The sequence below is a fragment of the Lutjanus erythropterus genome, chromosome 4 (assembly GCF_056507025.1).
Source record: "Lutjanus erythropterus isolate fLutEry1 chromosome 4, fLutEry1.hap2, whole genome shotgun sequence".
Classification (NCBI taxonomy): Eukaryota; Metazoa; Chordata; class Actinopteri; order Lutjaniformes; family Lutjanidae; genus Lutjanus; species Lutjanus erythropterus.
The window spans coordinates 35,589,784-35,607,403 of NC_139320.1; the positions used below are offsets into that span (position 1 = coordinate 35,589,784).

The 17,620-nt window shown below is 39.5% G+C and overlaps 1 protein-coding gene across 1 annotated transcript; it reads left to right on the forward strand.

Annotated features, from left to right (window-relative positions):
* Positions 1-1,435: 1,435 nt before the first annotated feature.
* aadac (arylacetamide deacetylase) lies at positions 1,436-13,180 on the forward strand. The gene is made up of 5 exons (XM_084717808.1): positions 1,436-1,890; positions 3,578-3,806; positions 4,406-4,475; positions 6,670-6,841; positions 10,386-13,180. Exons 1-5 carry the CDS (start codon positions 1,750-1,752, stop codon positions 11,010-11,012), a joined length of 1,239 nt encoding a protein of 412 aa, XP_084573934.1. The 5' UTR covers positions 1,436-1,749; the 3' UTR covers positions 11,013-13,180.
* The last annotated feature ends 4,440 nt before the right edge of the window (positions 13,181-17,620 follow it).

Sequence of the window (17,620 nt, forward strand, 5' to 3'; positions counted from 1 at the left end):
GCGTGAGAGAGTCATATTGCTCTGACTGTCAGTCGTGCCAGGAAAGTGGTCATCTCATCTGACTCTGTTGTCGATAGTATTATTAGCTTAGGCTGCCTTGCAACCATAGCTGTTTAGCTGCACCACAGAGTCATGTCTGTATGCTGCAGCACTCAGCTGGCACTTCTGTTCATCAGCTGCAGGAATCTGGAGAGACATTCCCTTAAAGGGACAGTTCACCCCAAAATAAAAAAATACGTATTTTTCCTCTTATGCGTAGTGCGTCTTATCCATCCAGATTGGTTTGGTGTGAGTTGCAGAGTTTTTGGAGATATTGCCTGCCTTCTCTCCAATGTAATGGAAGTTGATGGTGCTTGACCTTTGGTGCTCAAAGAGGCGAAAATACATTTAAACAACTCAACAGCAAAGTCTCTTTACAGAAATTTTTACCTAGTTACTAAAGATTATGCTTTTTTCTTATTGTATTGATTTGTCTTTGTTGTTATTTTGATTCTTTTGTTTCTTTGCTTGTTTTTTGTTTATTCAGTTGTTTGATCTACCTTGGTAAATATGATATTTTGTTAAAAGGGTTGGGTGTTATATGCTGTACTTCAACCTACACCTTTTTGGACTGCAGAAGTTTCTAAGTTCTATTAAATTACTTTATTGAGATGTTTTTTGACTGCATTATTTAAAGGCACAATATGCAACATTTTCCTACAAGACAAGGTATAGACTCAAACATAATCCCACTCCCACCCATCACTTATGGGCCAGTAAAAGTGTGTGTGGAGGTGGCTGTAACTGCAGAGACCCTGCCTTCTGCCTGTTTTTGTAATTCTTCCTCATTGTTATGCTGTCCTCAGGATACTTTATCAACACCCTGGGAGTGAGACTCAAAAATAAACTCTTTCTGGTTGGTTTACAAAGCGCTAGCACAAATCCTACTGATTATTTGCCATTTTTGTAAGACGCTATGTATTTATGTATATGTTTTTTTTTTATATACCTAATAAACTGAACCTATTTGCAGACTGAAAATAAATTCTAACTCTATTTCAAGAACCTACCTAGTCAATCAAATTCCACTATGTTAGGTTGAAGGCAGACATCTCTACAGCCGTGTCTCCAAATCTCAGCAAATCACAACAAAACAATGTAGATGGATAAATAGCACTAGAGGTCAGGGGATTATTTTTTGTTGTTTTTGATTTTGAAGTGAACTTTCCCTTTAAGCAAGTCACTCTCGTCCTCATATTTCAGACCTTTAAAACGTATTTTGCGTTGAAACACTGAGGGAAAAAAACTCAAAGTTGAATGTATGAGCCGCTGTTTTTATAAGATCAGATATTTCTGCATCCCTTGCATCTTGGCACAAAGTTTTGGCGCGCGTGTTGTGTGCACCGCGCACGCCTCGGAGGCACCTGAAGAATCTGCGGTGCGGGCCAAGGTGGGCCGGTTCTACCTCGTGAGTACGCAGGCTGCGCGCTCCTGTCTCCAGATCACTGACACCTAAATTAATTCTCCAGCTCCACCGCACAGACATGCCTTACGGAGCGCGCACGAGCAGCGAGGAAAAGCTCCGAACATGCACGCCGACAACTACCAAATGACACCAAACACGTGCTGTCATATTTAGCTGGTCCGGATCCAAAATTAATTCCGAGCGTAAAGCTTTGTGGCGCACCGGAGCGACTTGTTAACGAGTACAGCTGAGAGCCTGTTTGTATTTGCACCCCGCAGTCAGTCGCTGGGAACGCACGGCGTAAAATGAGGTTGGGAAGCATCATATTTTTCGTCGCTCTTTGCTCTTTTACCGCTCATTATATTTATGAGCCCATTCCTGAGGAGATTGAGGAGAGATGGAAACTCATGCTGACCAACTCTTTCTTCAGAAGTCTCAGCCACCTGGTAAGAAAAACATTGTATTCTTAAAGGCTGTCCTGCTACATTTGGTCTGCTGATACTCATAATAACTTTGGAAATAAATCCTTATAGAATAGGCTCCGTGCACGTATTTGTTATGACAGTTCATTGCATAATTTAGCCACACATTAAAGGGCAAAAATGCAAAACTGTCTTGCTTTTGTTTGTTCTCTAAGGTGGCCGGTTAACCGTTTATTGTATTTTGCTGATGTGGATATACATGCTGGTTACACCAGATTATGTCAGATGCTAATCCATGTGTTGTATAGTCCTGCTCACCTGTTCTAATAATAGACCCTATTAAGGAAACTCGACTTGTTAATGACCGTTAGACGCCTGTGCTTTAGCCCATTGTATTGAGGCTATATGACTCTATAGGTTCACAACACAGCACAGTGGGTAATACATACATGGTTGTAACAGTAGTATGAAAATGAGTCGTAGCTTTATTTTGACACACCATAAAAAACCCCTATTAAACAGCTAGAGATGAGCTGCAGTAGTTAGAGTTAACATACAAGTGTCAAGAAATATTTCAGGTTGTGTGGGAAAAAAGTGCACATGCAGGCTACTGCCTGTAACACAACAGGACATTGTTATTTGTGCTGTTGGGAGAACAATGTTCAATTTGAGAGACTCATTCTTTGTGAGGGAATCAATATAATTTCAGCACATAAAATTATTTTTTAGAGTAAGAGTCTGTTGCTCTCCTGTGATATGAGCTTGCATTGGTAGCCAAATTCAACCAGGCACACAGCCGTTCACTTATATGATTGATTACCTCATCACAATGTAATTACAGTAAGTGTTTAGATTTTATTCTTGGAGACTGTACTGTTGACACTGATAGTAAATTCTTTTAGTGGTATTTATCCATTCAGATTGTTTTAGTGTGAGTTGCTGAGTTTTGGAGATATTGTCCTGAGAGATTTCTGCCTTCTCTCAAATGTAATGCTACTACATAGCACTCGGCTGGTTGTGCTCAAAGTCCCCAAAAATACCTTTGAAAAACTCAATAGCAATGTCTCTTTATGGAAATCAGGGCCTGGTTCTTTAAAATAATCAACAGACCTTGTTGTTAGCACTTTCATATCAATGATCAAAAACAATCTGGATGGATAAATAGCACTGCAGGCCAGAGGAAAAGTATGTATTTTTGATTTTAGGGTGAACTGTTGCTTTAAGCAAGTGATCTTTTCTTTTTTACTTATTGAAGCAGAGTGATAAATTGCTCCAGTGTTTTTCTTCCTGAAGTAACTGTATACTATAGTAACTGATGGGTTTGTTGTGGTCACAGTAGAACAGCATCAGCTGATAAGCCTCGTGTCAGCCACTTGCTCACTACCTCATCAGACATAAAAGAATGAATCATGAAGTTATTCATTTACTTATAACTTCCCAACACAAACAACTGTAGGGGGTTGTTGACATTTTGCAAGGCAATATTCACATGACTTTCGCCTCCCTCCCTCTTTCTCTGTAATATGACCATATAGTTTGTCATCTTACAGTAAGTAGACCTTTCTGTTTTGGACATTATGAGCTGATTGTTTACATAGGACAAACTGACTTGCTATAGCTTTACTGTATGTACAAGACGTAATACTAATCATTTAGTTTTGATGTAATGTGTCTCTTCCTATAATATCTCATGCTCTGTTTCCTTCTCCAGGCAGACCTCAGTGAATTACTGGGGCTGAAGGACTACATGGGGGTAATGTACTTCATTACTCTGCTTGAAAATGTAGTGCCTGTGTCTGACGAGCACGTCAAGGTGACAGAGGAGAAGTTTGATGGAGTGGAGGTGGTGCTGTACCAGCCAAAGCAGCAGGGCAGTGGCACTGAGCTCAGGAGAGCAGTGATATACCTGCACGGGGGAGGATGGTGTCTGGGGAGTTCCAGTAAGTTGATGGGTCAGCTTGTCTCCTCCTTTATCACACAGAATTATGACTCTGTGACTTTTAAGGATGGATAGAAAGATGGATGGATGTGTAATACACATTCTTGTGACGTGTTCATCGCATAATAATTTTACTAGTACTCTGAGAAAGCACTGTGAAAATTCACCGTTTGATTGATGTGCCAGATAACTTTATAGCTTTATATAGACTCCCTGTGACAGCTGTTATGGCAAGATCATAAATAATGAACAAACTATGCAACAAAAGCTACCACGCTTTCACAGTTTCCTGAGGAAATAACACACCGTCTGCTGGAGCAGTGGGATTCTCAGAGGGTGGTTACCCTTGCTAATCCAAAATGTAAAGACATGACATACAGTTTGACGGATCTCACGCTGTTCTTGCAATCTGTTGAACGGCTGTAGCAATTACAGTGACACGGATCTTTCTAGGAAGTAGTGTTAGACTAGACAGCAGGTTCATGTCTGTTATTGCATGGTAACCTATGTGATATCAGGAATGGATGGTCGTCAATTCTTTCGGTGGTTTGTGTTACTTTAGAATCTCTGTTCTGATCTATGTGTGTCTTCTCTATGCAGGGATGAGTCCATACGATCTCCTGGCCAGAAAAATGGTAACAGAGCTACATGCAGTGGTTCTTAATGTAGAGTAAGTATTTCATATTTTATAGGCAGTTATATGCAGCAACTATAATACACTACACAAACTGCCATGTATAGAAATTATAGTTGCACATAAAGAGTGTTTAAGTATTGTAGAGACAGGCACATTTGATGTTTTAAGGTCATTATTTAGCTCCAGAGTTCCTGTTTTATTTGTATTATTAATAGTTAAATCCCCCCTTTTCCCCCCAGTCTTTCTCTCACAGACAATTTTCTGTTGTCATATGTGCCTGTCCTCCTTCATTAATCTCAGGCTAGATGGAAGTGAGGATGCAGTAGAGTGAAGCTAACAGGTTTTCATTTGGGCCTCGCCAGGCTTTCCCCTGTCACAGTACTCTCACTGTTGTTCTTTGGCACATCCGCCTTTAACTTTGCTTCACAGTGCTGTTACTTTATTTTGCCAGTGCTCTCTCTGTCCTCTGATTCACTACTCACATTTTTTCCCTTTCTAACAAACAGCAGTTAGGTGCACTCAGTCTTACTAATGTGTTGGTATACAGTATATGGGAGTGGGAAGTAGAGTGGATGAGTGTGTGGGTGTAGGGCTGTGTGAGGGTATTGCCTTATCTGCCTCATCCAAATTCCTGTCTGCAATTTGTTAAAGGCTCAATGAGTAATTCCAGCATTTCACAATCTCAAAGGCAGCCATGTGTAACATTTGGCTTCCAGATCAAAATATTCGTGGAGGTGACACCAACGGGGCATAGGTCAGAGTAAGAAAATGTGAGAAAAAACAAAAAACAAACACATGAAATGAGAAAAACAAGGTTGAGCAATTTCATCAATTGGTCTGTTCACTGAATATTACAGATCTTGTTTTCTTTGACATTTATTGTTGTGGTTTGATTACATTTTAAGGAACAGTTATGGGTCCTTCAGGCCTGTCACTGAATAAAGATTTTGCTAGTTGACCAGTTAGTTCCTGTCAGTAGTTGATTAATTATTGCACATTTATAATATTAATTTCATTATTAAATTAATTAATTTTACATATAACGGCAAAAAGGTTAATGACCCTGAATGTGTTGGAACAACCAGCAAGGAGATGGAATGTATTGCTAATTTATTCAAAACAAGGAATAAATAACTTTCAACTGAACAAGAACAAACAATTGTGGACGCTGGGTGATGTATCTTTTAAAATCAACTTGCTCAAACTCGGTCCTCAACCGCATCACTCCTCCTGCCCCCATCTGAACCGGCTATGTATTCATGGTCCCTGGAGTCAGAGTCTGGTCGGAATCGCTGTAACATTAAATCACCTCAGGTGCTGCATTTCCTGGTCGTAAATTTGGCCTCATTGGTCTCAGAGGTGTTCCAGTCTAATGCGATTGCTAACTGAGCTAACTGGCTAATGGCAGCTGCAGCACAGTTAGTAGCGGTGTGCCAGAGACCACAGTGTTAAAAGAGAAAGGGTCCATGTTACAACAGTCCCCTGAGCCTAACCGCAAGACACAACAGTTTGAGATGTTTTTTTTCTCCTAACAAATAAATAAAAACTTGGTTGACTAAGACTCCTTTCAGTATTATGGGTGTCTGTCCTAGTGTCCCTATTTCACCACATTTATTTGATTTTACACATATGCTACAAGATTTATTAGTCTGAAGAAATCCTTTTTAGTAGAATTGCAAATAAAAATTTGTCATTTAAATGAATCTGGCAGATTTCACCCAATTGAAATCAGTTATCAAAACCATAATGTGTCTTGTGTAAAGTTAGCCTGTGTGGAGGTTGTTACATAACAGGCACATGTAGTGAGAAAATTCTGACCATCGATTTTATCATTTACAGCCTGGTTGAGCAGCTTTTTGTTGCCTCATTTAGCCTATTTATTTACTTATTTCTTCTCAAATATGGCCAAATAAAATCAGAAATCTTATCTTTAATATTCTTAGTTGTGTGAAAAAAAGTTGCCAGGTAAAATAATACTGTCAATTGCCCCTAAATCTGAATTACATTTTGCATAGCTTTTATTATCTCTATCAAGAAATCAAAGAATCAAGTCAGTTATTGTTGCACAACACAGAGTTGTGCAACATAAGCTAATGCTTTCATTTACCACCTTTTATCCTCTTGTAAATGTCATTGTGCTGATCTTTCCTGGCTCAAAATGTTGCCTGTGCACATGGCCTACAGAACTCATGTTTATTTATGCTCTAGCACCTTTCTGGTTTTTCAGGTACCGCCTTGCCCCTGCTCACCACTTCCCTGTCCCATATGAGGACGTATACCGTGTGGTCAAGCACTTCCTCCAGAAGGGGGTGCTGGCCCAGTACTCTGTGGACCCAGGACGCATTGCTGTGTCTGGGGATAGTGCTGGGGGTAACCTGGCAGCTGCTGTCTCCCAGCAGGTACTGAATCTATTTTTTTCTTTCTGGTTTACATATGGAAAAACATGATATGAAGAGGTGACATGAGCCAGTTTATGATAAATACTTTTGTGTTACCCTGAACCACAAGAACATGTGTTCTGTGCCGGGTCTGAGGTTAAAAATAGTGACCTCGTATTTCATATCCTACCATGTAAAACATTATATTCTGGATCTCAACTGTTCAGCAGACAACTGTGTTTAATTTAAGCAGATTTCTCTGAAACAAACTCACTAATAATAAGTAGAACAGGCAAGTGACCAGCATCAAAACCACAGTAAACACCTTGCTGTCATATGCATTTGTACATTCTTAGATCATATGATTAGGGATTCAGAAGTTAGTTAAGGCCTTGGGAAATTTACAGTGCTTGAGTTGACAAAGACTTGTTTAGGATCATTGAATCAGTAGGGAGTGGTGTTTTCATTAAAGGTGATGGGCTGTGCTACACCCTCTATAAGTAGAACCGCAAACAGCTTAGCCTGAAGCCAGGATAGGACGAGGAACAATCATTCATGTGTTTCCAGTATTTCCAGTAGCAGCAGCATTGAAGATGATATACCTTCCCATTAAACTGATGTGGTGGAAATAAAAACATATTTGAATAACTCTGGGAAACAACTGCTAAAACTGGGTTGACAGAGTGAGTCTCTGCTCCATTAACACCATCCTGGTGAAGTATATTATTGATACATGGCTGTCAACACCCTCACTATGTTGAGAGACGGTGTTAACAGGCAATGTTTACACTATAAGGAAGTAGTAGTCATAGGAGAAAAATGAAAAATGCAGAGAAACTAAGCAAAAAAAGAAATTAGGACATCATGCAAAGCTAAAAAGTTGAAGTACACATCTGTTACTATTTATACTGTATGACTGTCAAAACATTACATTTGGCAAAGTAAGTCTGATAAAATGTACTTTGAGTAAACATTACTCCATTACATTTTGGCTACAATTTTTATTGAAATGTCAATCCAAAACACTAGTGGAACAATTTTATGCCTCCAAGACCTTATGTCCCTAACCAACAATAAGTTCCATTTGTATAGGTAGAATTTGCAGCCTGCCCATACCACTGATTACCAGTTATAAATATACAATGATCATACTCTGTATAGCCTCCTACAACCAGAAAACCCCCCAAAAATTTAAACATTTAAACACTATGGCAGTATAGTTTTTACATACCATGTAGCACACAAACACAGTGCTACATTGTTAGGCAATGTCGTGCTTGTACTTACCTCTTTAACAATTTGATATTGGTTCAACTTCTCTGCCTGACCATTCTCAGTTTTTATTTTAACCAGCTGACTTCTCTGTCCTAACATGACCAGTCCTGTTAACGCACCAACACATGATCAGTGGTAAAAAACACTTTGCACTGGCTGTCCCCTTGTTTTCCTATGGAGAGAACAGTGGTGCCCAACTAAGTGGCACTCAAACCCTCGGCATGGCACATCACTCAAATCTGCTGCTGACCAATGAGCTCAAGGTTCAGATTATTTGAACTTTGATCTCATTTGCCACTGACCTTTCAAAGTGCAACCAATGAGGTAACTGCTATATGACACAGGCAGAAGAGACTACAGATGTGTTGACATGACACAAGCAGAGGGAGAAACTGATGGTCAAGTCTTGAAGGGAACCCCAGACCCACTGAAGATTTTGCAAGAGTGATCATTTTAATGTTTGTGCAACATCACAATGAAGAAACAACATACACAGATCTGGAGAGTTTCACAAATCAAGTGTGCCCTTCCAGACACAACCGAAGAAAAGTGTTTCAGGGTTCCCCAAACTCTATAACACAAGATTTAAAACACACTATGATCTCGCTAGTAAACATGTGGCATGTTGAAATGTGAACGGTCAGGTTGAGATATAAGAGTTGTGAAAGATATAGTTCATGAAATTAGTGAAATCCAGAGCTAAAGTTAGTCAGCCATTTGCATACCAGGTAGACAGGACATAGTAGTTGTAGCACTGTGCTTTGTGCTGTGCTTTGAGCTAAAGGAGGCTCAGCTGTCACAACTTTTGCAGCAACTATCAAAAACATCAGAAAGGCCTCACACACCTCACTGAAGGTAAAAATTCATAAGCAGTGTAGCAACTGTAGTAATAGAGTCTTTGCGGTGGTGGTAATGGTTACCCATGACACCCTTCTCTGTCCACTTCTATGGTCTTAAACACCACCGTTAAAGGCCACAGAGAGCTTTTCATGTTGCACCATGGAAGGTAGCTGGTCCCTCAAGGCACTTAACTTTCCATGTCCCTGGCACCCTATTTGGAGATGTTTGGTGACAAAGAGACATCATGAGTCAGACCTCAGACTGGTAGGTAGGATAGGAAAAAACCCAGTGCACTCTCTGCTTTACACTGTCATGACTTGGGTGACAGTCCAGTATGACAGTCCACCTTAACGGGACATGGCTGTCCCCCAAAAAGGTGCTGTATGCCTTTCATTCCATTTGTCAGATTCCCCAGAAAATCAGCCAAAGGAGCTCTTAAGCAGGTAGATAACTCAAAACTGGTTGCTGGCTCAGTGCTAACTTTCCCTCAGCTTTTGGTGCAGAGGAGTGCGCTGCTTTCTACTACTGCTGCATGGAATAGACATAAACTGTTTTAATGTGTTCGTGGTAAAATAGGTTCAGCTGCGCTCATCACACATTTTATTCTTTTGTTCACTAACAAAGACCATGCCATATATGTGGTATAAAAGTAGTTTATTCTGCTTGGTAAGAGGAAGGATGGGATGAGATTTGTGTATGGAGGGATGATAGGGGTTGGGTAGAGGGATGAAGGAGGCTATGAACCTGGGGTTGAGACTCGGGGTGGGGCACATCTCAATGAGCTTTGGTGCTTCATCACCTCCCTATGATTTCCCATTGAGGAAAGATGATGACACATATAAGGGGCAAAAGTTCTCACCACCTACCGTGAGATCTCGCATCATCTGGTATTGCAACACTAAACAGGATAGAAGGGTTAGACAGTATAAATAGGTATGCTCAGGTGATTAGCGGAACACAGGTAATTGTGGTCTTGTTCCTGAATCATGAACTCAATTAACTAAATGAACTGAATTAACTAAATACAGGTTATGCTCCTAACTTTTAGATTTGGTTAAATACCTCCGAAATTATCTTCTTGTTTTTTATGGCCAGACAGGCAGAAAAGATGCTTATTTTGGCATATGGGCAGGTTGAACAAATTATTTTTTGGGGGACAGCTGTACTGTCATACTGATCCAGTTCTTGTGCTACATCCATTAGTTTAGTCTGTCATAGGTCTTATGTGTTCATTGGAACACAACTGCTGCATCACCATAATCCCTGGCTTTGATTTTACAGAAGACTTATCAATGACAGACAAATACAGAATACTTGGGATGATGCAGGTCTTTCTGTAAAACACAATGATCAGTCCCTGAGATCAGAGGATGCTGGTTTATTTCTAAAAACTTTAAGGTCATATTTCATCTGATTTCCTTTGCCAATCTTTGTCTGTCTCTCTTCACAGTTACAAAAAGAGCCTGGACGACAGGTTCACTTGAAGGCTCAAGCTCTCATCTACCCTGTGCTGCAGGCTTTGGACCTTAACACTCCTTCCTATCAGCAGAATCAGGACATGCCCATTCTACCGCGCACTCTCATGGTGCGTTTCTGGAGTGAATACTTCACTAGCGACAAGGCCCTTTTCAGAGCCATGATGGCCAACACCCATAACAACCCTGAGTCTTCTAGCCTGCTGAAGTTTGTCAACTGGAGTGCTTTTCTGCCAGAAACATATCATAAAAAATACAACTACAGTGCTCCTGCTGTGGTGCAGGGAGTTGGAGATGAGGCAGTTGGGATGGATGGACCATCTCGATCTTTTGCTGATCCAAGGGCATCGCCCCTGCTGGTTCCAGACACGGCCTTACATTCTCTGCCCAAGGCGTACATTCTGACATGTGAGTATGATGTTCTCCGAGATGATGGGATCATGTATGTCACGCGACTCCGTGCTGCTGGAGTCGAGGTGACACATGAACACTATGACACAGGATTCCATGGAGGGCTGATGTTCACCGTGTGGCCAACCGACTTCCTGATTGCACGTCGCATGACAGACAACTATATCAAATGGCTCAAGGAAAACTTGTAAAAACTTTAGACTATCAATATCCATTCCAGTTTTTCCCACACAATGCACCAGTGTTTGATTGGGTGCAGATTTTCCCAGCCGGTGTTCAATTTCTTCTTTTTATTCGTTTGTTTTTTTCATGCTACGATTTGTAAACATATTGGGAAATAGATAAACTTCTTCATTTTCTGCTCATGTATTTCACCACATTTTTCATCTGTATCGTTAGGAAACAGGATTTTGAAAGAATAGTTTCTACAACACAACACATATGACACCATCACTCAAGTATAATACTTGTATTGTGTTTATTTTCCAACAAATGCAATACTACCAAGAGAGATCTGATGGGAAAATTCAAACTGTGGAATATCACAAAAGTTGTTATGTGTGTGTGATGACTGTAGCTGGCCCTGTGTGGTGCTGCTCCTTCTTGTTTCCCACCACAGGACCTGCTACCTGATCTTATGTCCATTGTGTCAGTATCAATACAACAAGCTAGTACTGCATGCCACCAGAATTTGAACTATCCCTTTTGGGATTTAAAGAATCCAGAATAAGCCCTGACAAAGTAGGAAAGGATTTTCACGACAGCCAAAAATTATATTCAGTTTGGCCAAAGTTAACATTTATCACTGAGTGCAGCTGATACTGAAACCTAAGATTGTTATGATGTGTTTAACTCCTGTGCTCTTGACATTGCATCAAAGGTTGGCTAGTGGTGTTCTGTTACATGCAGCAACACTGTTTTTCACGAGGAAAGATCTAGCTGTGAGTTGTGTAACCCATCCAAATGTGACACAAAGGCAGACGCTTGCTGGTATGGTAAATGATTTAAATTGCAGAGTTAATGGTGTCTTCATCAGCACACCATCTTTGTACATCTAGTCTGATTCACACATACTTTAAGAGGTAGTAAACAAAAATTATTTTAAGTCTTGTTTTCTTTGTAATGGCTGCACATCAGCACTATACACAAAGGATATTGATGAGCCACATTCCACACAGAACGTAAGTTAAAGACCATGCTTGAACAATGTGCATACCTCCAAACATTCTTCACACCATGCACATACACATTTTTGTGAGCTTAGCTGAGTGTGATGTAGCAGAATGGCAAAGAGAGGGATAATGTCCAAGAGGGAATTTAGGCAAAATTTCATTTGAAGCCTTAATCTTTACAGCACACCACACGTCTCAGCATCTCAAGAGTTCCCTATAATAAGATTTGTAGGGATATGTGTGTGTACTAATCCCGTCTTTGTTTAAGCATGATTTTATTGTATTGTGAGTAAAAAGCTTTATGTGTGGTCACCTAATAAGTGCAGTCATTTGGAAATAAGAATAATACTCGTTCAATCATAAATTTGACCATCTACATGTTAACATTAAATAAGCTAGTATAGCTCCCAGTTTAGACCTAGCTTTGTCTTATGAATGTAAGCAATGAAACAAAGGCTACGTTTTGTTAGATGAGGTTGCAAGACCAAGTGCCAGTTTCATGATGAAATTTGTAACAGGATATAGTGTATAGACAAAAGGCTGGCTCTAAGACTGTATCCATATACATGTTCTTGTGTCTGCTCTGTGACTGTAGTTTGTTAGTCCCTGAACATCTCTTCTAACAACATTCATGAGGAATGTGTTTGCATTTATCTTCCCTGGAGGCCCAGCAATAACATGAGGTGGCTTGAAACCATTCACTTGTCTCTCCCATTTATCTTTTTGTCTGTGCATGACATCATCCTGAGACTTCTCTGCACATGATGGCTAACTAAAAGATAAGAGGGAGGTAAAAGGTTACCAAAAATAATCCTTAAAATAAATGTCTCTGTTCTACAATGTCTCATTGTTTTAAAGCTTTACTGTTCAAAAAGAGTCACAGTTGATATGAAACAGCTGAAATTGTCAGCTTTTAGACATGTCATTGTTTGAATGTCTTGAATGTGTGTTTTTTTTTTAATCAGTTTCTCATTTTCACAAAGAAAATACACAATCACATGATGTTTGTAAATTTTTCAATAAGTGACAGCTTTACAGCTGTTTTTTGTCATTTGCTTAAGCACTGCTACATTCTCAATTGTAAATATGATTTCTTCTATTTTTGTTTTGGATTCCCTCCTGGAGAAATTATGATTTGCGTAATTTTTAATTTAATGTTACCTGTCAATAAATTGACTTAACCTTTACCTATTGATCAGTTGTACTTGTGTGTGTACAATCACATACTGTGTAAAGATGTGTAAACCCCAATTCCAAAAAAGGTGGGCGCTGTGAAAAATGTAAATAAAACAGAATTCAATGATTTGCAAATACTACCTATACTCAATTGAATACAGTTGAAAGATAAGACATTTAATGTTCAGACTGATTAACTTCATAGTGTTTTGTAAATATACAGTCATTCTGAATTTGATGCCTGCAGCACATTCCAAAAAAGTTTGGATAGGGGCATGTTTACCACCCTGATACATCAACTTTTCTTAAGCAATTGGGAACTGAGGACACTAATTGTTGAAGTTCTGAAAGTGAAATTCTTTTGCTGTTCCTGCTTGATATTCAGCGTCAAGTGCTTAGCGGTCTGGGATCTCTGTTGTATTTTGCACTCTATAATGAGATACACATTTTCAATAGGAGACAGGTCTGGACTGTCAGGTAGGTCAGTCTAGTACCTGAAGTCGTTTACAGTGAGATCCAGTTGTAACACATGCAGAATGAGTGTTGGCATTGTCTTGCTGAAATAAGCATTGATATCTGTCTGGATGACAGTATATGTTGCTCCAAAACTTTCAGCATCAACGGCGCCTTCACAGATGTGCAAGTTAGCCATGTCATGGGCACTAACACACCCCCATATCATCACAGATGGTGGCTTTTGAACTTTGTGCTGGTAACAGTTTTGGTTGTCCTTCTCCTCTTTAGCCCAAAGGACACAAAGTCCATGATTTCTAAAAACAGTGTGTTAAATGTGTGATAAAATATGGCCACTGCAAACTATTGCATTTTTTGTCAGTCCATCTCAGTTGAGCTTGGGCCAAGAGAAGTTGGTGGCGTTTCTGGATGTTGCTGTTATATGGTTTTAGCTTTGCATGATAGAGTCTTAATTTGCATTTGTAGATGCAGCAACAAACTGTGGCTACTGACAACAGTTTTCCAAAGTGTTTCCAAGCTCATGTAGTAACATCCTTTTATATAGTCATGTCAGTTTTTAATGCAGTGCCACATGAGAAGTCAAAGGTCACACACATTGAATGCTTTTTTCCCACCTGGCCCCATACATGCAGAGACTCTTTGAATATTTTAATTGTATTATGGATTGCAGATGGTGAAATCCCAAATGTTCTTAAACCGTTGGGCTATTTGCTAGGGGTGTAACGACTCATTCATGTATCAGAAGCATCGGACTTTAATGTGTAAGATACAAATGCATCGGTTCAGGCGGCCTGCATCAGTTAAAAGCTAAACATGAATCAAAAACAAATCGATGTAGCACTAATGCACCAATACCTCTCATTAGGACGCGCATATGTTTCATTTTTGGCATCAAGGAGGTGCTGCTGTAACTTTCTTCTGTTTTCTCTCACCTCTTGCTTCATCATCACACAAAACAAGTGCTCCCTCTCCTGTGTCGTTTGCTCTAAACAGACGGCGCTGAAAATAGCGACAGAAGTGACATTGCATCCCATCGCACCACCAAACTTTCATAACGTGCAAGTATAGAGTAAGTTTTGGTTTTATAAGAAAGATGAGAAACGCTGCTGCAAATCATTTATGCATACACACCCTTACTATTTGCCCATGCAGTTTTTCACAAAGTGCTGAACCTCACTTGTGAGCGACTGAGCATTTTAAGGATGCCCCTTTCATACAAAATCATGAGACTATCACTTGTTAGTGAGTAACCTGTGGAATGTTTCAAGCTGGTGTTTTCACAGCATTCCACGTTTCACAGTCTTTTGGTGCCCCTTTCCCAACTTGTTTGAAACTTTAAGTATATTATCTTTCTACTGTATTCAATTGCATACAAGTCAGAAAAGATTTTGGAATTGGGTTTGTACTTGTCCATATCATATTACTTGTTCTATGATGTTGACAAGTATATTACAAGTGGTGAAAGTGAAAAGAATTATATGCTGAGAAGGATTTTCTGTATAGACTCAGACACACTAAATCCACTTGGCGCCAGTTACTGTAGATGAAGGAGCTCCTGTTTGATCTGTTGAGAGTTCATATAGCCAAGTGAGCAAGTACAGTTGATCTGCAAACACACTGCAGACTACTGTGTTGACAGATCTACCAAAAACACCTACACACATTCAATGCGAGTGGTTGGATAAAAAGTGGCTTTTTTCTTTTTGGATAGCAAAGAGGATGATGCACGAGTGTGAACACGCCATTTATAACAAAAGGATGATTCAAATAGGTCAAACTCGTTCATCAGGACACATTAAACAAAACACTTCATGCCTCCTGAGTGTAGAGTGGACTATTTTTGTGCTACGCTATGCTGTCATATTCTTCTGTATGCTGGCAGTGCTGCAGGTGTGTGTGTGTGTGTACTTTATGTGTATGCACTTATTTATCCCTCTTTAGGTGAAATAGCAGAACTGTTCCCAAATTCCTTCACTGCTATGGAGGGCTAATAACAGTAACATGAAATGGATTATGGCAGATGATTCCTAGAAACTGTTACTAACATATAGTGGTTTTGCACAGATTATGCTTAACATACAGTACACAAAGTGCACAAGGACTTACTGTGCTCACACACAGGAATGTGAGTAAGCATGAGTAAGCGTCCACACTCTGCTCCTGCAAATACGCACTTTGTATAAACATGATTTTCTCTTAGGATTGGTGCAATGTTGTTCATAAGGCTTGAAAATAAATCATGTAATTTTCAAAGGTCAAATACTGAGAGGTTTGCAGCCAAAGCCAGACATGGTAGATTAATTTCCTTTATTATTATTACTTGTCCGCAGCTAATCTTGCATACTACTCGACCGGCCAGTCTAATTTTTTTTGTGCACATTCATGACTATATGCTGAAGGAAGCACTTTGTGATTCATTTTTGAAAAAAAACTTTTTTATGGCTCCATGTCTGCATCACCTGTGGCGTCATATTTTCAGGTCATTCTATTCTTGTGAACGTGATATCTCAAAAACTCCTTGAGGGAATTTCTCCAAACTTGGCACAAATGACCAGTTAGATGCAAGGATGAATAGGTTAGATTTTGGTGGTCAAAGGTGGTCAAAACTAAAACACATTTTCAGCCACAACTTAAGAATTAACATGCTAATTATGACAAAATTACACACAAATATATCACAGGCTAAAATGATGATTGAATGACATTTTATAACCAAAAGGTCAAAGGTCAGTGTCACTGTGACATCATAATGTTCAGCTCTCTATTAGTCCTCTGTTAAGACAGCATGTTTCTTACTTGAAATTATTTACTGGAATCATAAATAGATTATAACATTCAATGATAACATTCATTTGACCAAACCTACTCTTATTAAATTCCTTCAAAGTTATAGGTCAGTATAGTTTAAAGTTTTTTATGAAGTCTTCAAAGTCTTCGTTATATGAGTCTGCTCAGACATAGATGTAAACTGGATGACAAATGTGGGGTTCATGTTAATGTTGGTGGTGCAAACCTCGGCTGGTTGCATCTGGCAGTTGTCGTGGCATTGCAGTAGGTGCTTCACCATCTGTTCCCTGGCAGGCATCTGCACTCTGACTGCATTCCGCTAGTTTATTTTGAATTTGAGACTAATGTAGGTGACTTATACAATCATTTGCATAAATCTGATCACCACAACATTATTACTGCTGAGAATAAGTGTATTATTTAAGAAACAATTACATGCTAACATACAGCAACCTTCTTAAAAACCTGTATGAAGACCAGGTGCCCTGTAAAGCCCTTGTTGCCTCAGTGTCCTCAGTTGTCTGAGGTGAAATATATTGAATTACCATCCCGGGGTATCATTACAACCCACATTAGGACAGCACATTATTTGCAGCTTTGAGTTTCAGTTTGTCCTCAGATGTACTTTTCTGCAGAGTTTTTTCTTATGCTTTGGCTCAATATCACCCCCCTGGCTTTTATCATGAAACTTGAAATGCACAGACAGAACACAACCTGATTTGGCTTCTTTTCTTTGCTCATTCTAGGAGAGATGCCAATGTAAATGAAATGACAGATCAAGCATGGTGCAATTAGTCATGAGTGAAAGAAAGCACCTGATCCTGTCGATTGTATTAAAGCTCTATCAAGTTAAGTGTGTTTACTGGGGAGTCAGCCTAAGTAAATACCAAAGGTCACTGAAATGAAAAAGGGTTTCACAAGAGCTGAGATGTCTGGATGAGCTCCCACTGGCTCCCACTTTAGAAATGTACATTACAACATTATTAGAATATATTAAGTGGTTTTAATGCACCACAACAAACAAAACAGGTTTATGGAAAAGAATATGTGTCAAAAACAAGAGCATGGCTCAATATTTTCTAAACAGCAACACCAATTTTACAGCTTTTTTTTTTTTCAAAGTAATGAAAGAATGTTTTTGTAATTGGAGCACCAGTGTAACTGATGTGATACAGGAAAGAAAGAGAAGG